The 24,044-nt window shown below is 32.8% G+C and overlaps 1 protein-coding gene across 1 annotated transcript; it reads right to left on the bottom strand.

The window, feature by feature from the left end:
• Positions 1 to 20,595: 20,595 nt before the first annotated feature.
• Positions 20,596 to 24,044, bottom strand: LOC146920961 (uncharacterized). Its single transcript, XM_085714368.1, has 5 exons — positions 23,952 to 24,044; positions 23,534 to 23,613; positions 23,268 to 23,419; positions 22,214 to 22,292; positions 20,596 to 21,166 (listed from the first exon to the last, which is right to left on the bottom strand). Exons 2-5 carry the CDS (start codon positions 23,589 to 23,591, stop codon positions 20,964 to 20,966), a joined length of 492 nt encoding a protein of 163 aa, XP_085570494.1. The 5' UTR covers positions 23,592 to 23,613; positions 23,952 to 24,044; the 3' UTR covers positions 20,596 to 20,963.

Genomic DNA, 24,044 nt, shown 5'->3' with positions numbered 1-24,044 from the left:
TTAGGTCGTGTTGGCTCGATCAAATATGACTCGTGTGTTTTTAAATTAAGGAAAAGAAAGGGTCAAAAATGAAATTGAAAATGATAAGTGGGAAAAAAAGTTACCACATATATTTAACCCAAAAGAAAATGTTTGATTAAAGATCTATGTGGGGATGAGAAAGGAGAACCACAGAAGCTGCTGTTAACGTGTCTTTCTCAATGTGTTACCCCATGATACATCAACCCGACAACGTGGGACCTTCAATACTTTCCTATCATCCTAGCTTTGGGACCTTCTACCACTTCAAATCTATCCATAGAGATAGGAGTGGGATCCAACAAAATCTAGGTTATTGATTTGAGATCGAATGAATAATATTATACTTTTAATAAATTGTTTTTAAACAATTTTTATTTAATATCAAACAATGAAAATTAATAGTCCTCGTAAGCTTAGCTTGGTATGGACAATGCATAATATATGTAAGGTCGGGGGTTCAAATCCCGACAAAAAAAAACAATGAAAATTAATAACTAACTAACATGATTAAAAGTTTTTTAACATTACTAGCTACACTCTCACATCAAAAAACTAACACAAGAAGAAAGTGTTTCTTGATAGAGATTTTCTACAGGGTCGTTCCTATGAAATAAGAGGTTCAGCTCTCTTTTTAAAATAGGTCCCCTAAAATAAAAACATAATATTTTTATGTAGCTAAACTTCATTGAAAAATCAGAATTAGAAGAACTTCTAAACATGAAACGAAATAAAAAAAAATTAAGTGAAAGAGATGTGAAATTTCCCTAACTGTGTCGTTTGGATTTATCATTCCTCCATTGTGGGAAAGGGGAAACAAACAAATGGTTTATGCAAAAAAGAAATGATTAGTGATTCTTTTTATTGAAATAACTTTTCAAATTGACTGATTGAGTGATTATATAAATTGGGGGTGGTTTGGTAGCATCAGATTTATGTCCAAAGGAGAATTATAGTCTAGAAAAAACTCAAACGTGTCCCGAAGAAAGAAAAAGAAGTAACATATATATTTTCTTTATTTAAGTGGGGTGTGGTATTAGACTTAATTTATTTTTATGAGCTGCTTGCGCACCCCAAGGTCGGGCCTGATTTTCTATATACTAACTCAATGTATATGTGTAGCACATTTATTTTTAGATGTGCTCATATTAACACTAATATTGATTAAACACTAATATTGATTAAATCCGACTATTGTTAGTATGTGTTGTTTTTGGATTTCCAAACTGTTGTATTTGGTATTATCTACCGAAGTTGTTGCTAGATTGAGTCACGACCAGGTCGCTCTCTTTAAGACGTTTCGTGGCACTATCCAAAATTGTGCAAGGTAGACTATCAACCACGCCGCCTCCAGGATAAAACAAGTCCAGCTACAACTGTGCGGTTAACTACTGCACCGTAGAAAACCGTTCAAGAATTACACCTTCAAATATGGTACTAAGACCACTCTTTAATACTGAAACCATTTTAATATGGTATTATTACCATTCTATTATGGTGCTAAGACCACTCAAATATGGTGTTTCCACCATTCTAACCTTTAAGTTCTCCAAACTATCAATATGGTACTATGACCACTCAAATATGGTGTTACCACCATTACTCCTCAAATAGAAAAATATTGTTATAATATTTATATACCGTTAAGATCATTCTTGATTCCGACGGGACATTATTATTCCAAATAGGGACTATGATCTTAAAAGTACTCTTTATTCCGAAGGGACATATATTACCGAAGGGACTATGTTTTTAAGACCATTCTTAATTCCGAAGGGACATTGATAAGTGCCAAAAAAGTGTTACAAATCATATGTTAAATGGGCATTTTTAGTTACTTGTTTTACAAGTTATCTAAGGAAAAGCAATTATTTGATGTAAATTCACCATTTATGCTTTATATGCCATGATCAAACCAATTTATGCAGGAAAAAGATAAGCAAGGACAAAGAAAGAAGCTCCTGAACAAACTGTAGGACGCTTTCGCGTCTAGAGGACGCTTTCGCGTCCACAATGTCGAATGCAATAATAAGGACGCTTTCAGGACGCTTTCAGGTCGCTTTTCATGTTTGAAGTAGGACGCTTTCGCGTCCTAAGGACGCTTTCGCGTCCTAAGGACGCTTAAGCGTGCCGATAGTTTCATAAGGCGGTTTACACGTGGCAGCTTTCAATTGGCTCAGAGAAGATATTTTTGTAGGACGCTTTTGCGTCCTAAGGACGCTTTCGCATCCTCCCTCGAATTCTACCTATAACACAAGCTTTTCTTCTCTCTTGTAAAAAACCCATCACTATTCCATTAGATATTTTATTTTTAGTTTCTCTCTTAGTTTTAGCTTAGCTTTTCATTGTAATTTCATAGAGAGAAATAGGGTAGATCATATAGAGTGAGAGTGATTTTGGAAGTTGGATTCTTATTCCTTTGTTGAGACATCACAAGGTGTAATGGTTCCTTCCTTTTCAATTCATCCTTTCAAGGCTTCCATGATGATGTGTAGCTAAATACCCTTTGTTGGGATGAGAGGTACTTGATACTTGTAATTATGTAATCTTTTGATCTTGCAAGTTATGGTTCTAGCAATTTATATTCAATATTGTTGTTATTCTTGTGTTAATGCTTTCAATGAGATTCAAGATGCTTTGGACACAAACTCTTGAATCTAGAGCCAGAGTAGCAATCTATCTTAGGTTATTTCATTCTTGACAAGTTTGTTAATCTTTGATAATCACCATAATCAAGAGTTTAATGCTTTCAGATACTTAATCAGGCTGGACACGGTCGATTAAGTTATCCAATCGACTTTGTTATCGTTTAAGGGATTTGGACACTAATGTTTAAACGATACCTTAGAGTTAATTATATCGCTTTGGACACGAAGGATAGTTTAGAATTGATTGTGATAATTTTGGTTATAAAGCTAGAATTCGTATGGATCATTAGGTTATGTGTGATGCTTGGTTAAGGAACTCTACTCCTAACAAGTTTCAAGCCTTATTAATCTCAACTTTTACTTTCTGCAATTTAGTTTAGCAAGTTACAATTCAAACAAACAAGCACTCTTAATACTTGGAATGATATTTGATGTTAAACTATCCTTGATATCGCACTAATCCCTGTGGAGACGATACAAATACTTATCTTGTTTGATGCAAAACTACATACATCAAAATGGCGCCGTTGCCGGGGATTGGTGTATAGATATCATAGATAGAACGATTGATTTATCGTTTTAAGTATTCGTACATATTCCGTAAATATTTTTCTTTATTTGATAGTTGTTTGTACTAACCCCTCTTTGATAAACAAAGAAAAATTTCTTGTAAGTTATTTCCGTTTCAGGATCATCACCTGGACAAAATCATGGCTGATCATGGTTATAGCAACTTATATACTCCACCCGAGTATGAATCCTATCAACAGTATCAGCAACGTTCTTATGAAGATGAGAGATATTCGGTGATAGAAAATACTTTGAACATCTTCATGCAACAATCCATGATAAACATGCAAAATACCAACCAGAGATTGAAGAATTTATCATTACAATTGGAGATGATGCAAGCACAAATCATGGAGAACCAATTCAACATTCAATCCACTCATGATGGAGAGATTGTTGGAAAAGGTGTTGTTGAACTTGAGGAATATATAATGAAAGAAATAGAGCCACCACTTGAAATAGAACTTCCTCAAGAACGGTCAGATTCTGAGGAGGCCAAAATTGTTGATGATGGAGAAGTGATAGAGGTGGTAGAGAAAAAGGAACGGTTACTAAGCAAGAAAGACTTAATGGAAGCAAGGGGGAAGAAAGTGAACAAGGTAAAAATCGATCGGGTCATTGATGAAATTTGCACCTTGTTCAATAAATCAAAGTTAAGGAGGTCATGGACTCCACATCAGTTGTACTTAAAGTTCATGGAATTCCTCCCAAGGCGTAGGGTTTCAAAAGATGATGTGTTGTCCGTCTCGTTTTGGCCACCCTAACGAAAAAGGCGTCGAGCTAACGACGTTAAACAAGCGCTTGTTGGGAGGCAACCCAATTTTGTAAGTTTATTTACTGTTTTTAATGCATAATAAGTTTAGAAGTCATGTGCATGCATCAACACATCCAATAGAAGAAACAAGCAGAGAGCAGAATTCTGAACTGTCTCAACTCGCAATGGCGAGTGAAACAGCTCGCAACTGCGAGTAAATTGGTCATTGACCATTTTGACTGCCTCTTAGCTCGCAACTGCGAGTAAAGCTGCTCGCAACTGCGAGTAGCTGCAGTTTGGGCAGTTTTAATCATTTTTTGGATAATGGTGTGTGATGACTATTGTTTTTAATTAGTATCATGATGTTAGTATTCATATTAGTATTGTATATAGTTGTCTTTTGTTAGTTAAAATAATGTGTTAGCACTTTTGGTTAATTTAGTACTTCATTTTATTGTGGAAGTTTCTTTTGTATCACTCTTGCTTAAATTTCAATTCTCAGATGATTGATAATGATTCATAGTTGTGATCAAAAGCGCAAAGCCAAGGTACACGTTTCCAGTTTTTCTAGGTTTTTACTCGAATATGGAACGAGTACTTTGTGTAAATTTCATGTCATTTAGTTCTTCGCAATAATGTGTTTGTTTGTGAACCACTTAGTACTAGATAAAAGTGAGGAAACCTCAAATGTTTGTACATATGCAAGGAGACCGGCTTTCATTGTTTAACTCGGTTGTGTTATGTTAAATCCAATAATTGGTTTGAATTGTGTGAAGGCATGGATATGATCAAGGCACCTTTTTGTTATTGAGTGAAACATACTTGACCACAAATAGCCTACCTTGCGAGAAGAGCGAGTATTTGCTAACCCACTTGAGCCAAATGAATCGGAGTCATCAATTATGAACTGTCAATTCATAAGCACAATGCTTGATGAAGTTGCCTTTAAATTTTTCAAAATCCAGTTCATTTTTGACGCAATTTAAGACTCTGATATGTTTTTAATTGTTGAACCCTAAACCTTCAATGTTTATTTGTCCCTTTTGCTTTAGAGTAAGGGAACATTCAAATAGGGTATTTGTTGATTCAAGTTGGGGAGAGAAGGTAGATGTAAATCTTATGTCAAGTGCAATGGTGTAATTTTTTATTTTGATCAAGACAACATGTTGTTGTAAATACAAAAGAAAAAGAAAAGAAAACAATGTGTACATGAAAAGAAAAAAGAAAAAAAAGAGAAAAAGAAAGAAAAATCCAAAAAGAGAATAAGTTGTCAAGATCAAAGTATATCATTTGTGAACACCAAGGGTTTGTAATGATTGGTAGGAAAGATTGTGGATTTTAATGGTTGATACAAGGAATGTTCCTCTTTGATAGGCTTTTTGATTTCAATTGCCCCACATATGACATTTCTTTTGTAGCCAAGCCAAGTTATAACCCTCAAAGACCTTTTGATCCATGTTTTTATGCCTTTTGAAATGATATTTGGATGGACACATAACTTGATTGGAATGTTAACTTGATTGTCGGATGTGTGTTCATAACCCTCATTCATATGTTTTTCAATTGTTTATCTACTTGCAAAGTGTGTTAGGTGTGGTTCGTAAGTAAATATATAATTGTTTTGAAATATTTGACATAAACTTTGTACTTAGGACTCATCTCATGTTGGTAGTAGAATTTTAGATTAGTTGGAAACTTAGACTTGCTCGCGCATTCACTTTTAAATCACTCATCTGAAATAATTTTCAAAAGCCTTTTGTACTTGTGTCTTGTCCTGTTAATTTGTTTGATTTTCAATCTTTTGTTTGAGGACAAACAAAGAGTTAAGTTGGGGAGAGTGATAAGTGCCAAAAAAGTGTTACAAATCATATGTTAAATGGGCATTTTTAGTTACTTGTTTTACAAGTTATCTAAGGAAAAGCAATTATTTGATGTAAATTCACCATTTATGCTTTATATGCCATGATCAAACCAATTTATGCAGGAAAAAGATAAGCAAGGACAAAGAAAGAAGCTCCTGAACAAACTGTAGGACGCTTTCGCGTCTAGAGGACGCTTTCGCGTCCACAATGTCGAATGCAACAATAAGGACGCTTTCAGGACGCTTTCAGGTCGCTTTTCATGTTTGAAAGTAGGACGCTTAAGCGTGCCGATAGTTTCATAAGGCGGTTTACACGTGGCAGCTTTCAATTGGCTCAGAGAAGATATTTTTGTAGGACGCTTTCGCATCCTCCCTCGAATTCTGCCTATAACACAAGCTTTTCTTCTCTCTTGTAAAAAACCCATCACTATTCCATTAGATATTTTATTTTTAGTTTCTCTCTTAGTTTTAGCTTAGCTTTTCATTGTAATTTCATAGAGAGAAATAGGGTAGATCATATAGAGTGAGAGTGATTTTGGAAGTTGGATTCTTATTCCTTTGTTGAGACATCACAAGGTGTAATGGTTCCTTCCTTTTCAATTCATCCTTGCAAGGCTTCCATGATGATGTGTAGCTAAATACCCTTTGTTGGGATGAGAGGTACTTGATACTTGTAATTATGTAATCTTTTGATCTTGCAAGTTATGGTTCTAGCAATTTATATTCAATATTGTTGTTATTCTTGTGTTAATGCTTTCAATGAGATTCAAGATGCTTTCGACACAAACTCTTGAATCTAGAGCCAGAGTAGCAATCTATCTTAGGTTATTTCATTCTTGACAAGTTTGTTAATCTTTGATAATCACCATAATCAAGAGTTTAATGCTTTCAGATACTTAATCAGGCTGGACACGGTCGATTAAGTTATCCAATCGACTTTGTTATCGTTTAAGGGATTTGGACACGAATGTTTAAACGATACCTCAGAGTTAATTATATCGCTTTGGACACGAAGGATAGTTTAGAATTGATTGTGATAATTTTGGTTATAAAGCTAGAATTCGTATGGATCATTAGGTTATGTGTGATGCTTGGTTAAGGAACTCTACTCCTAACAAGTTTCAAGCTTTATTAATCTCAACTTTTACTTTCTGCAATTTAGTTTAGCTAGTTACAATTCAAACAAACAAGCACTCTTAATACTTGGAATGATATTTGATGTTAAACTATCCTTGATATCGCACTAATCCCTGTGGAGACGATACAAATACTTATCTTGTTTGATGCAAAACTACATACATCAGACATTAAACCGAAAAAGGGACTATGGTCTTAATAACACTCTTAATTCCGAAGGGACAGAAAGGAGTAGAAAAAGGAGAAGGACTTGTTAAACAAGTCGAAGGAGGGAGAAGAGAGGAAAGACTCGTCAACACAAGTCAAGAAAGGGAGAAGATAGAAAGAGTTCCCGACAACTCAATGAAACTCTTTGGTGTGTGGAATGCACTGTGTGAGCTCTCTATTTATAGAAAAAATTCACAACTAATAAGTGAGAAACTTTGGGAACAAGTAATACATTACTTTGTCATTAAGTAATTCACATATTAGATCTAGTACAAAAATATCTCAATTGAGTACCAAAATATATTATATTTAGTACAAAAATATATTATATTATGTACCAAAATATATTTTAGATCAAGCATTAAAATATATTAGATTGCCTACCCAAATATTTCAGATTGTGTTCCAAAATATTCTAGATTGCGTTTCAAAAATATTTTAGCAAAACTTGGGGACTAAGAAAGCACTTTCTAATAACGATTAAATTAATTATTTAATTTATCATTTCCAAATAATAAAATATATATCAATATATATTTTTCTCTAGTGCTTATGTACCCCCATTAATTAGAGGTACACCCCCACTATATAAACACTACTAATGTGTGTGTTCCATCTGATGTGGGACTTCCACTTTTTTCAATTCACACAACACTAGTTCTACCCAACATGGGAATTTGTGTTTAGTCTTTTTACTCAATTTACACACATGTTCCAACAATCCTCCACTTGAATTTAAAAAATGGTTTCATAAATAACGTCAAAAACGTCTCCATAAGATTTGCTAGTAAACAAAGGTGTCGCCTACAACTTGAACCTCTGCATAGCGAGTAAAATTCTGATTAACAAGAGTTGCTTACAACATTGAACTCTATCTCTGACATAGAACCCACACACAAACCTTTTCATAAGGTGTATTCTAAAAGCCCGTGCGTTTATGGCCTTGCACGTGTATCCCGGTTTTAACGAACGCTCTAGTTATTCTGCCCCGAATTCCATAGGAACCGGCCCTTAGTTCCACATTCGTATAGGTGAGTCTATCAAGAGTACTCCTGTAGCTATGTACTCCACTCCAAATAGAGTATAGATCTCATTAAGAGTTTCTATTATCTCATCCTTCTATCGCTGCAGGAATCATGCTTTCTTACTTTTATCATAGCATATTCTATCACTTGTGACTTGTTATTACCTATTGAACCTATTTCTTGGGATCTCCAGTCATGTAGGTTGGGTTACCATCACTTGTGACCTTTGGGCATTAGTCCCATCCTATTGGATGTGTTTAGGACTTTCTTTTTAGTAATTCCTTTCGTCAAAGGATTGACTAATTCTTTATCAGTACGTACATGATCTACTTTAACCGTTCCTTTTGAGAGTAGCTAGCTCTCTAATACTTTATGTGTTCGTGACTTAATAATCGTCTCTTACCATTGTGGTAACGATTCTCAATTCTGGAAACGGTTTTACCCACTAAGGGTTCTTAGCTAGCAAGTATCTTATCAACTTGCTTCTTCACTAGTTTTCTCTAGTTTTCTCATCCCGGATACATTCCATATTGGACTGAGTCCATATCATTTGTTTTAACAAACAACTCCTCCAGTGAAGCTCATTATGCAAACGCTGGTCGCTAAACACTCATCTGAAAGATGTTCTATCTTGTACCATTTAAGTACAATAGGTTACTCCTAGTCAAGTAATCCTCGAGTCATAGTCTTCTTAAGGCACCTCATGACTCTTTCTATAGAGTGGCAATGCTTCTCATCCGTCTACTAGTAAACTTGCACAAGAGTTTTACGACATCGGCAATGTCGGGTCTAATACATTCAGTGGCATACCTAAGTATTGTCAATGATGCTCACATTTGTTTTTCTAACTCCATCTCAAGTGTTTTTACACTTGATCATAATATATGATTGCAAGCTTACGGTGAAATAATTACATTTCCTTAAGATCTTCTCAACTTTGTGAGATTTATCAAAAAAGTTCTCTTTTCTGATCTAGTAATCTTGAAACCAAGAATTACTTCAACTTTGTCTAGGTCTTTCTTATCAATGTTTTTGATAAACAATGATTTCACATAATTCATAACATGAATCTTTAAACCAAATATGAGCAAGTCGTCTTTAAAGAGACATATGATCGTGCAAATATTATTTGTCACTTTCATTCACTTTATACTCATTTGATAGCATTAGAATGCCAAATTTTTCATGTCATTCCTTAAGAGTTTATTTTAGACCCCACAAAGAATTATCTAACTTACAGACTTTGTTTTCTTGTCCATGAATCGCAAAACGTTCAGGTTGTTTCATATAGATTTCTTCTTCTAATTCACCAAAAAAAAAGGCAACTTTCACATCCATTTGGAGCACTATCGAGTTACGAACAGCGGCTAAAGGGACTAGTACTTTCATTGATATGATTCTAGTGACTGGTGAATGAGTATCGAAGAAGTCTATATTTTTCTCTTTGTCTAAAACCTTTGACTACAAGGAGGGTCTTGTATTCATCAACCGTACCATCAGGTTTTAGTTTCTTTTTCTGAAATCTAAATACAACCGATTGGTTTTGCAACTATGAGACAAGTCAACTAAGTGTCATGTTTTGTTAGACTCTAGAAAATTCATTTTATCGTTTATTGCTTTTTGCCATAATTCAGCATCCAATGAGGATATAACTTCTTTAAGGCTTAATGAATCTGCTTCCAATGTATAAACTAAGTTCATACTCTTTAGCAATTTTAGCTTTCTTACCTCCTTGAGGTTCTATAACATCTCGTATGATGTTTTCATAACTATTCTAATTACATGAATGTTATTAGGTATAGTGCCCCCACTAGTTATTAATTTTTAGAAGGGAATTTATTTTGCCCCCACTATTCTTTAGTTAAAGGGGTAAACATTTACATAGAAATCGACATCTTTTAAATTCTATGATCACTTTAACATTTAGGTCATAAAACCTATATGTTTCGTTATTTATCGCATACCCGATGAATACACATTCATAGGCTCTACTAGTGAGTTCAACTCTAGGGGTCCAGAATCCAAATATAGTTCAGACAATCTCAAGTTCAAAAATAAGACAAGTTGGATTGTCTTTTCTTCAAAAATTTCTTAATTAGAATTTTTGTTCTTAGACTTGGGTACTCTATAAATTTCAATTTTTGTTATAAAAATTGAACATTCAAGCATATCAATTTTATTTTCCAAAATTCACAGTCATCAATGAATATGATAAAAACATCATTTTATCATTTCTAATTTATGTGTCATCAAATTCACACATATCATAATTTATTATGTTTAGAGATTCATATTCTCTAAATTCTGATTTATATGAACTTTTGGTTCATATATCTTGACTGCAATAAATAAAATTGTCTAATCATATAACGTTGGAATTAAGTCCAAGTTACTCAAGTTTAAAATTAAACACTTGTTCGTGATCAATTTTGATATGTCAAATATTAAAATCACACGACTAAAATAGAAGGAGAATTTTAATTTTGAACATCAATGCGAAGTCTTTTCCTGACAAGAGTGAATGATACACAAGTCTCTCTTTAAGTCTGAGTAAACTCAATATTATTCAATAAAATCTGAAATTCAGATTATTTCTTAATTTTATACGAAACATTTGGAAGAAATATCTCATATAATTCTAGTTCATAAAAAATTCAGTGTGTTTCATAATGATCATATCATTCCAACTGTTCTATAAAGTAGCCTTGTTTAGAACAAGACCGATCAGCTTTGCACAATTGCTTTTTATCATAATGACTTTATGTTACTAATTAAAAAAAATAAGCAACACGTAACTACGTGTCACTAAGTTTCAGCCGGAAACTTTTGGTTCATCAAAACAAAATAACTCACATTATTTTCTTTTGCGGTCCAAACATTTTTCATATGTTTTGCAACAAAATAAACCACGCCGCCTCCAGGATAAAACAAGCCCAGCTACAACTGTGCGGTCAACTACTGCACCGTAGAAAACCGTTCGAGAATTACACCTTCAAATATGGTACTAAGACCACTCTTCAATACTGAAACCACTTTAATATGGTATTATTACCATTCTATTATGGTGCTAAGACCACTCAAATATGGTGTTTCCACCATTCTAACCTTTAAGTTCTCCAAACTATCAATATGGTACTATGACCACTCAAATATGGTGTTACCACCATTACTCCTCAAATAGAAAAATATTGTTATAATATTTATATACCGTTAAGATCATTCTTGATTCCGACGGGACATTATTATTCCAAATAGGGACTATGATCTTAAAAGTACTCTTTATTCCGAAGGGACATATATTACCGAAGGGACTATGTTTTTAAGACCATTCTTAATTCCGAAGGGACATTAAACCGAAAAAGGGACTATGGTCTTAATAACACTCTTAATTCCGAAGGGACAGAAAGGAGTAGAAAAAGGAGAAGGACTTGTTAAACAAGTCGAAGGAGGGAGAAGAGAGGAAAGACTCGTCAACACAAGTCAAGAAAGGGAGAAGAGAGAAAGAGTTCCCGACAACTCAATGAAACTCTTTGGTGTGTGGAATGCACTGCGTGAGCTCTCTATTTATAGAAAAAATTCACAACTAATAAGTGAGAAACTTTGGAAACAACTAATACATTACTTTGTCATTAAGTAATTCACATATTAGATCTAGTACAAAAATATCTCAATTGAGTACCAAAATATATTATATTTAGTACAAAAATATATTATATTATGTACCAAAATATATTTCAGATCAAGTACTAAAATATATTAGATTGCCTACCCAAATATTTCAGATTGTGTTCCAAAATATTCTAGATTGCGTTTCAAAAATATTTTAGCAAAACTTGGGGACTAAGAAAACACTTTCTAATAACGATTAAATTAATTATTTAATTTATCATTTTCAAATAATAAAATATATATCAATATATATTTTTCTCTAGTGCTTATGTACCCCCATTAATTAGAGGTACACCCCCACTATATAAACACTACTAATGTGTGTGTTCCATCCGATGTGGAACTTCCACTTTTTTCAATTCACACAACACTAATTCTACCCAACATGAGAATTTGTGTTTAGTCTTTTTACTCAATTTTCACACATGTTCCAATAGTATGTTAGTAATCACATACTTAATAGAGTACATATCCTTTTTTTTTTTTTATTCAAGTTAGTGCGTATTATTTTATCCAAAACATCTAAATAATTACGATTCTCACACATATGGCATCCGTTATCTCATTCGATATACTATTTATTTGTCGAACTAAAAAGTAAGACGAGTAATTCGACTGATAATTCCCAGAAGTTATTTTATTTTCTTTAAAAACAAGATTACATCAAATAATTATGTTTCTCAACTGCACGTTCTTTAACTTATTAAAAGAGTGTTAAGTTAGAAAAAGATGAAGAGAACTAATTAACTAAGAATAACATAAACATAAACAAAGAGCTAAAAAGCATATAAAATATGACTAAATGCAAGTTAAATAAGTTTGTATTGTTTGATGTGTGTTTAATGTGATATGTAAATTTGCTAATTAATTTGACAAAAATGTTAAAGTATAATTCCTACCAACCATGACTTTGGCAGACTCCATTTACATCACCCTACACTTAAAAATAAGAAATTGAGCTCGGTATAATCAAAATTATTCAATCTATTTAAAGAGGATATAAATGAGATGCATTCATCTAAAGGATAAAAAATAAAAAATAAATTGACAAGAAAAAATCAAAATATTTAAGAGGACCTTAGAGAGAGAAAGATCAATCAGTTAAGGAAGGGAGTAGTCTAATAAGCGACGAAAGAGACATTGCAATCGTGCAAATTGCATTATTTAACAAGACAATATTTTTGCATTATTGCAATCAAAACAAGCAAGGTTGAAAAGTCTTGGATTCATAGGGCCATGCAACTATTACCAAGCTTGAAAATTTTAATCTTTACAACTTTTTTAGTTGTTGAAATTTGACAACTTTGTTTAATTCCCTTGATGGGTAGTTGAATAATTTGTTAGACACCGAAAATTGAAATGACTTGGGTGGTTTTAAATTTTAATGATCTTGTCCACGAACAAACGATGTTACACCCGACATAAACATATCTAGCTAATTGCTATCTCTAATTGAAGCTGTATCAATCAATTAATGTTAAAAACGCAGGTCATGGAGTAAAGGGAATTTGGCCGGCCTAAGGGCCAAGCAACCTAAACAAAGGCTTTAGATCTCAAAATTTTGGGTGAGAAAAAGACCTCTAAAAAATTAATTTAGTTATAAGTATATTATATGCCAGATAAATTACATATATTTGCATAGCTTAACTGATTACCAAAAATGCTTCAATTACTTTTGGTCATGAATTTAAATTTTGGTCTCCACAAAATTAATTAGATATTCTGTTAAAAAAAGTAATTTTAAAGATCACGTTAAAATTAAAATTTTTGTTTTAAGCCTCTTAATATGTTAGACCGGCTATGAAGGGAATCCCTTCTTTTTGGACACATCACATGGTGCCTAAAGCATCTACTATTGTCAATATTGATGCACCTTCTATGAGTTATCACTATTGTAGCCCAGAAAAATTAAAAACCCTTTATGTGACACTTCAATTTTGTATGCATTATACGATACTTACAAATCCCACAAAGCTAAAAGAGCCAGTCAATAGTGCATGGCATGGTATCTATCTAGTTGTGGTGATCAAGGGCAACAACTTTCTTTCTCAATATATGAGCTGTATCATTCCAGTGTCACACCCTACAGGACCAGCTCTGGTCAAATTATATTGGCCATTAATATTATAGCTAGGGAATACCAAGTAAAGTGTTTCAATGAACTTTTTACTAATGTGGCTGCTTGACTCAAAATTATTTCATTTTGCAATTATAGATTAGGTTTGCCTAGTATGTTTTTATTGTTGAAACTTGAAATGGTATAACTTATCTCTTTTTTTGCAATGTAAGACTTGAGTTTTTTTTTCAAGACCCTCCGCCTTACGTTAAATACAATTGAGCTTGGAGCGTGGATAATTTGGTGGGTGGTCTGGATGGACAAACCTTCATACCATATTAGATCTAGATGTGTGTTTGTTTTCAAGGTGGTTTTATCTTAGAATCACGATGAATTACAATGATTTTTTAAAGCTACAAAGTGTAGATTTTGAAAATCATGGTGGTTCACCGCATTTTTTTACAAAGTCGCCGTGATAACAAACATACACTATATTGAGTCTAAATCATTCTTATAAAATTAGGTTTTTATGTTGAAGAGTGTCATATTTTATAAGCTCTTTTAAGACTTTATCTTTTTCCATTGTGAGACTTGAATTTTTCTCAATATTAAGTCAAAATTAATTCAGATTTGGTGTGGTTAGCGATTCTCAACAATCATGTAGCCGGTAGTTTGGATTGTGTTAATCTTATTGGACCGGTCAAATCATATACTACTATTTAAGTAAATCGTGGGTTTAACAATATTTAAAAACTCGCTCAAAAATGAAGTGTTCGATCAAAATCAAACATTATACACACACAAACACACATATACTAACATGATCAATTGACATCATGATGTCAAACTTAATATTATGACACATAGGATAATTCTTTATCGTATATTCATGTTATAAAATCCTTTGTTAGAATGAAAGTTATTAAAGTATAGACCATAATTATAAAATTTCACATAAATCTTAAATCATTTGATATGTCAATGACATACATCAAAATTAACTTGTTTTTTTTAAGTTTATCTCATGTATCAATAAAATACATCAAAATTAAATCGTTTAGATAAATGTTAAAATCGTTTAAATAAATGTTAAAATCGTTTAAATAAATGTTACTAAATTAAAATAGCAACAATTTTCTTCATTTAGTAACATTTTTCAAGTGTTACTTAATCTCAAATATGTTGTAAAAATACCGAGAAAAATCACAGTTAACTCTCATCCGTAAATTACACACGAGAGAATCCATACCACGCAGTATAAAACGAGCTAAATACCGAGAAATATGGTTATGAAATATTTTCTTTGTCAACATATATTTATCTCATGCGTGAGTACTTCTACCATCTTTTTCATCTTGTAGGGTATCCATGTCCCTTATTGCTGTAGACACATACTTACAAGAAGTTGAAAAAGGAAAAAACACATCAGCCGCAGCAAGTGGGAGGCTTCAATCTAAATCTAATCTCAAATATGTCCCTTAACAATTTCAATGGCAATTAGCTGCAGTCACTCACTCTGGCTAGACTCCTCCTTAATTTGTTTTCTTCTTTCTTTTTAAGCTCTTGTTTTTTAGTGGTACAGATTTATATACTATTCTTTTTGCTTTTTTCTATGAGCATCGATCATAATCACTTTTTCTTTTTAAGAGAATAGGGTGTCGTATGTGTTTTGTCTATAGTATTAAAAATTTCACACACTGTTATTAAAGACATCACTGAAAAATGTACAGCATATTATATTTCATTAGAAATACCAAAATCGATCACATTAATTTAATAAATAATTTTGTTTCTTAAAAGCATGAAAAATAAAAAATTTGTAATTTTACTAAAATGCTATTATGGGCTTTAAATATGATTCATCTTAAAGTTTGCATTAATTTTCAATATGTCTTCAAAAAAAGACTCTAACAAGAACTAAAACGAAATAAATAAAAATATATTAGATGAGCCAAATATATTATTTCTTACGAAGTGTAACATTTGATTTTTTTGTTGGGTGAAACATTTAATTTTGTGAGTACAATTTTAAATTTTTATACCTTAATCAATCTGCTAAGAACAGTGCCTTATCATCTCTAAAAAAAAAAAAACAGTGCCTTATCATGGTCTACCATCATATATCATTTCAGAAGTAGTTAATCATGCTAATTTTCATTAAGAGGAGCTAGAGTTAATTCTGCCCTACCATGCTAATTTTAATCATAAAATAAATTATTTTAAGGAAGTTTCTGCTAGACAGTTCATATGCTGTAAAGCTTTATGTTTTCTGACGAGGGCTGTCCTGCTGCATGTATGATTCCAGTTCATTTGCACTATATATAACCACTACTCTATTTTGAGGTTGATGTTTTTTGACAAAAATATTTTGTGGTTGATGAAAAGCAAAAAGTCTATTGCAATATTTTATTCACATGATGTTCGGTTTTTATTAGCCAAAAAAGCCAATGGGCCATACAAATTAGGGTATCTAAGACAAATTAGGGTATAATAAATATTTTTTTAAGAAGTTAAATTAATCCACTCAAATTAACATCGAGAATAATCGAACATAAGACGTAACGGAGGAGCACACCAAATCTTAAGTCAATGACACTAGAGCAACCCAGGTGGGTCCCCTACAACTTAATGATTAGCCTTATATATTATATTTTTTCTTCTAATCCATCATAGTTTGTAGCAATGATCATAATATGTTCTCGAATATATTTTCTATCACTTAGGCCCTCAAAGTTTGTTATCAAACTAAAATTTTAAGAATCAAACTCAAATTCTTTTTCTATCGAGAATCATGTTATTAATTATCTCAATAGAATATATGGATCCGTCTCGTATATATCTCCATGAAGTTTTATATATTTACTTCTCTTAATTTTTTTTTAGGAATACTTCTTCTCTTCATTAGTTATCCCAATCGACCCCATGAAGAATTAGGTTTGTTTAACAAATAATTTAAAGCTAGTTGGAACAACGAGATCAATTCAGCATATCTAGTGATAGAAGTAGGTATTAAAAGGTGTTCTCTTACTTAGAACACTTCCTTCATGATAGATCATAATATGTCATGCCAATCATAACTTTCACTTTTAAAAAAATAGTTATAAAATTTTAGATCATAATACTATGAATCGTTTTGTCTCTCTATCAAGTTCCATCAAGGTGCTAGACTGCTAGTACAATTACACAAACTTTTTTGAGCTAATTTTACACAAAATTTAGAAAAGCTTAAAATGAAATATTTTTCAATTAATTGGAGTTGTAAAATGATGAAGAATGTGTAAAACTAGGTTCCCAAAGTAGTCACCCACCTTGCTCAAAACAAAAACAAAAAAAAAAGTTAGTCACCCCACCATTGATGTGTCCATTTGTCAAAGATTGGCGTGCATCGCATGGATTAATGGGCACTATGAATTTGACACAACAAAATGTGTCTCCAACTTTAGATAATTATTGACTGAAAAAATACAAAAGGTGATGTGTGGATCTTTTATGTGTTCGATTGTATGATTAGTACACTAATCCAATTGATTATCATGTTCCCCTTTTTGAAATACAAAACTGTTGTGTGACAAGAAAATTTGTGTATACCTCAGCTGTCATCATATAACCTACCATTTGGTGGGCTTGATTGAAATCCTTACTTTTCTTGATTCAATTAGAAGAAAATTCTTTTAGGCAGTAAAGGAGAAAACGACTTTGGAGTATACACTAGAATTTGAATCAAAACTTTGTATCCGTGCCATGTAGAAATAAATTGTGTTAAGAATAATATTTTTATATGGTATGAATAACTTGTATTATACTAAGATTTGGAAAGTGTTCCTCTGCAAACATGAAGTGCTTATTGGATTTTTATGTTTTGGAAATCTCAAATTATATTATACTAATTCAGATTAAAATGTGTCACTTGTGGTATAACTTTTGTCCTAACCATGAAAGATGCAGCAGAAGAGGTTGTGAATATTTTGAAATCCTGATTTTTGCATACTTTATTTGGAATTTAATTACTACTCGGTTTCAAAAGATACTTGAATTACTCTTATATTTCTTTTATGTTAAAATTTACACTGTCATCTCTTTTAATACTAAGATTTGGAAAGTGTTCCTCTGCAAACATGAAATGCTTATTGGATTTTTATGTTTTGGAAATCTCAAATTATATTATACTAATTCAGATTAAAATGTGTCACTTGTGGTATAACTTTTGTCCTAACCATGAAAGATGCAACAGAAGAGGTTGTGAATATTTTGAAATCCTGATTTTTGCATACTTTATTTGGAATTTAATTACTACTCGGTTTCAAAAGATACTTGAATTACTCTTATATTCTTTTTATGTTAAAATTTACACTGTCAACTCTTAAGGAGAAAATGTATTACACTTCAATTCATTCTAGCTTAATAAATATTTTAATTGTTATGTAATGGGATTGATCTTGTTTTAATTTTGATTTTTCTATCCTCCAACCTTTTAGAATTTAGTGGTGGCTCTTCTTCAAAAAAGAGTTTACTAAGATTTGGAAAGTGTTCCTCTGCAAACATGAAGTGCTTATTGGATTTTTATGTTTTGGAAATCTCAAATTATATTATACTAATTCAGATTAAAATGTGTCACTTATGGTATAACTTTTGTCCTAACCATGAAAGATGCAGCAGAAGAGGTTGTGAATATTTTGAAATCCTGATTTTTGCATGCTTTATTTAGAATTTAATTACTACTCGGTTTCAAAAGATACTTTAATTACTCTTATATTTTTTTTATGTTAAAATTTACACCGTCATCCCTTAAGGAGGAAATGTATTACACTTCAATTCATTTCTAACTGAAACAAATATTTTAATTGTTATGTAATGGGATTGATCTTGTTTAATTTTGATTTTTCTATCCTCCAACCTTTTAGAATTTAGAGGTGGCTCTTCTTCCAAAAAGTGTTTAGTCGTGGTTTTCTTCTATGGTGTTCATGTGGGAGATTAGTCTCTTCTTTAAAAATCGTTGTTCTTACCTTGTCCCCCAAAGAAATTTGGAAGACCTTTGGACGGGAATGAGATTCGGTGACTTTAATGCGGAAAAGTCACATTGGCTTTAATTTAATTTTGTGTGTTTTATAAAGACAACCATTAAAAAAATGAAAGAGAAAGTAATATTAGAAAGAGATAAACACAAAATCATTGTGGCTTTACAAAATCACTCATTCTCAATCCCTTTGGAAGTGTATTGAGAAACTTAAACCTGGTGTGGCTAATCGTATCATTCATCAACAACCATGGTAAAACATCGTGCATATCAATAGCAAGTACAACATTAAAACGTGTTCCACTAAAGTCGTTCAATAAACGTAAATTTTGCTTTGTTACTTTTATTTGAAACTAAAGGGAATAAGAAAACTGTTATCATTAGTGTCTCTTCAATTAATAAGAGGAAAATGTTAAAAAATACCTCCCACACACTAGTTAAAGAATTATAAAAGAAATATTTTACGACTAAAACATAAATTTAGCTGTAAATAGTTTTCTCATTGCCTCCAGTACTTTTTCCAATCATTATTTTATCTTTCACTGCCTAGTTGATTGATAGTAGAGATTCAAAAATACATGCTGATATTGTGCAGAAATCAATAATAGAGAATCAAATAGGTGTGCATATTCATAATTCCAACATTGGGCTCCATGTGACAGTAGGAAAAAGGCTCTATTGTTCATACAGATTACGAAACCAAATAGTTGTACATATTCAGATTGGTTAAGATATGGACAAGACTAGAAAAAACACTGGGGCAACCAGAACAAATGAGAACAAAATTGGTGGCTTTCTCAATCAACAAACACAAAAGTTTCTCAATAAAATCCTCAATTTCACTTCCGCTCAGGTCGAAGTTCCTGACCGTCTCTTTTTATGTGTAAAATTTGATCGGATTGTAATTCCAGTTCGATTCTTTTCCCAGTCAAGTGAGCCATTTTAAGATGCCTATTGAGCCATCAACAAACACTCACGACACAAACACATAGACCCACCCATCATGTGAAATTTGTCACTCAGCTTTATCAATATTGGCTTGCTTTAACCATGCACTCAACAAATAGAAACAAGAGGCGGGCCTATTGGTGACACAACAAAACAGTGACAAAACATCCTACCAAGAATCTTTTATGGCACACGTGAGGTTCACCAGGTGCATGCACGATTTGTAAATTGTATGTTATATAGGGTCCCTTAACCAATTGTCTCATATAATACTAACTAATAAGGTAGTGAACAAATCATAGAAGCAAATTTATATGGATTACGAAACCACAAGGAATAGGTAATATAAATCAGTAGTACCTATTAGAATGGGACCACAGCCCAAAGATTGCGTTTTAAATAATATTCGCAATGATAAATTTCCAGTGATGTAATTCAATATGACTGAGACAGATGCAATGATGGATTTCAATCGAGTCTTCCTCAATTAATTTCTTCTACAGGATCAGAAGATTATGGAGACAGCTTAAAATGCAACACAATTTAAAGCAGATTGTGATTGTTTTCTCCATTAGTTACAAACATTTGGCTTGTATATTAGGAAAAAATGACAATTACTACTACTACTACTACAATTAAACTCGGTTCACTCATCAACATTTTGACAGCACCCAGATTGTGCTTAGTGTAGAAAACTGAACGCTTGTATAATATGCTTATCCAATATCAGATGTTTGTGTTACAATTTTATGATGTTCCGACACCAAATCTAACGAATACAAAACTTCCCTATAGCAACGAGTAGATCTGCTCCACCCAAAATGGGAGTGGATTGGCTAAGATTAGGAACTAATCTATAATATGATGATCGAATTCCATGATTGTAAGTTCCTTCCATTTAGGATAACAAATAGGCATTTGTTTTTTTTACACATCTCATTATTTAAAAAAACCATACATCACACCTTTTGTCATAAGCTGAATCGATAACTAAGTTTAACTGTCCATTTTTTTGGTAAAATGTATATATGATATCAAGTAATTTCACTGCCATTATCAAGCTTGATCAAATCTGCTATCTTTGACTTTGCGTTGAATTTCACTCTCAATGTCTTTAAGAATGTCTAGGACACCAAGAATACCCAAAAGCACTAGTCCACCAGAAAAATTACCACCACCGCCTCCTCCATTACCACCGTTGCCATCATCGTCGCGAGGTGGCAATCCAGGCCCATTGTCATCAAGCCTAATCTTTTTGTCTGCCATTTCAGGAAAATGATAGCAAATTATATTTGTATACATAGAGATGGAACATATAATTATTCAAAACATAAAGAATAAAAGATAAATTAAGGGTGAAACAACATTTACATGTACATAATTGCTAATTTTTGTACAAAAGGTAAATGAATAGAGTTGAGTTGTGGATTTCAATAGTATCCGTCCACATATTATGCCAAATGCTATATATTATTTATTTACAAAATGTCAAGTCGTGCAATTTGTAGTAAATGTTTCCAGTTCTTCAAAAGAAACCTCCATAAGAAACCATCAAACAAACACACTTGGACAAGGAAAATAAAGGCAACAAAACTGCAATGAAACCATCCTAGGAAACAGACTACAAAACACCATCTACAGAAGGGAAAAACTTAACAAGATTGTAGGAGCACCAAAAATAAAAATCCCCCGTTCCCTTCAGTTAAGTAGACAGATTTAAAACTATTTATTTCAACCTTCTAATATCAAAATCCTTTATAAATTTACTGTTGTTGCTACTCATTTAAGTTCCTATCTAGCTTCTTTGCATTGCAGGTATTGAGCAAGAAAACTACTTCTATCGCCTAAACCAACTATATCCCATTGAGTCATGGAGGTTGTAGGTCATACCAATCACTAGGATGCATGATTGTAAAGGAAAAGACCCAAGAAAGCCATTATTTATGCACTTCAAATGACCTCTATTTGAAAGAAACAGAGATTTGAGTGTGCATACCTTAATTATCAAATATTCATATTTGTTTCTCTCATAAAAAACCAACATTTCGATATTGATTAAATTATTTCAATAAAGACGCGCTGATGTATGGGAGAAGAGAGAAGAATGAAATTTATATACATAAACTATTTACTATTATGCACATGATGACTAGTATAGAAAATGGAAGAGGCCAACACATTGGAGGTGCTAAATAGTTCCAGTTTGTTCCGGTATAAAACAAACAATACAATTTAGCAATCGAACACAATATATATTTTATCTAACAGCATTTTTTGGCATAAGTTTTTAGAGTTGGGCTTATTACCAGGAGTAACCGTAATTGTGCGAGAATCGCGGGTTACAGTTTGGGTTGCAGCAGCAGCAGCAGCAGCACATGCAACATTCTGTAGAAAAGGGCACCATACAAGACATCAGAATATTGTAGACCAAAAAACAATTTTGGACAAGTTTTTCTATTAGTCAATGATTCACCAATAAAATCCAAAATTTTCATGATTTGGATTGAAAGTAAGGACAAAAGATCAAACAACATTTACTTCCAGATTCCATCCTAAACTTCTCTACTTTAAAAGTTTCATATGTATGAGTGGTACAAGAGGCAATGAAGAAATTGGAACTAAGAAGAGATTTAAAGTGGAGGATTCAGATAGAAGAGAAATAGTGTAAACAGTTAGCAGCATGTGACGAGTAAGGATCTAGATAGGAACGTGATAGGATTCAACAGAAGTCAAAGGAAAATAACAAGAATCGAACCTGTTAGTTACATTTGTATCTCTACATAATACATTATACCTCCAAACAAAGACCTTTTGCACAAAAGGTCAAAAGGTCTCCTATCAGAAAAAAGATCTAAATGGCCACTGGCCTTGGTTGCAGACTGACTGCTTGTTGCAGTGTCTACTAGGTATCATTTTATAATCTATTCTCCTCCTCTATCTGTGTTTTTCAATCAGGTTTCTTCTATAGTAAGGAGCAATGTTGCCGATTGCGGTCGATGGCAGAGAACCAAAATCCTGCCATACTGGACACTTTGTGGAGCCGTTATATTGTATTATGGCGGAAAATCCCGCCATATTGGCCGAAATTGGGCATGGCGGTGAGCCCAAAAACCGCCGCCAATATTCTCGATGGCCAATATTTGACAACACCAGTAAGGAGTTAAGCTCCCCTTGCTAGATAAAAAAACTATTCATCATTTAACAGTTTTGTTTTGGAACCTTACCAACTTGTCAAAGAGGACTCATTTAACATTGCAATAACACAAAACGACGTCTACACTTTCCAACAAGAATACCATACAGCATAAAGAAATCAAACAATCAACAGAATATAAAAAATTCCAAAATAAAAAACCATACCATAGCAGAATCACATTTTAATCGAGGTGAAATACTTTGAAAAGCTGAAGTCTGAAGCTGCCCTTTTTTTATGTTATATGGTAGGCGTCCCATCGAAACGATGTTCGGTCTGGAATACTTAAGACGTGCTTCAGTCTGCCTTGCACTACTAACTGCATACAAGAAAATAACAAAAAATCCATGAATGATTTATGTAACTTCAAATACACATCATTCAACAACCTAAGTTGCTAAAACTATCTCAATATGTCAAAAAATCATTGTACCTGGTGGTGGTATTAACAGAGGTGAAATGCCAACAATATTTTGCATTGGTGTCAACATCTTTATAATGACCAAATGTTACCTGTTACGCAGATAAAACAAATTATTAGTTTCAAATGCAATGTAATCCCTCGGTTCCTATCATCTAAAATTTTTCTAGATACTCTTTAGGGTGCAATTTCGGAATTGTGGCTAATTTAGGGTACAATCGCAGAATCTAAGTAAATTTAGGGTGCAATAGCAGAATAGCGTTCAATTTAAAACGCAATAGCAGTATCGCGACCAATATAGAGCGCAATCAAGGAATCTTTGAGAAAAGCGGTGGCGGCTATCGCTGCCGCAAAACGCATCCTCGCCGCCATACGAGAAGGAAAATACGAAATATTGAAATTAATGAAAGAAGTGGACGGAATTTCTCACCGTTTCTAGCGTCCGACGAAAAACTCCGACGGCGTTTTACGGTCGACGCGGTGGACAAATTTTCCGAAGTGAATTCGAGAATGTGCTCAGAGC

This window comes from Medicago sativa, chromosome 5 (assembly GCF_051527215.1).
Source record: "Medicago sativa cultivar Bolivia chromosome 5, Bolivia_mono, whole genome shotgun sequence".
NCBI lineage: Eukaryota > Viridiplantae > Streptophyta > Magnoliopsida > Fabales > Fabaceae > Medicago > Medicago sativa.
This window is presented reverse-complemented; position numbering and strand designations above follow the sequence as displayed.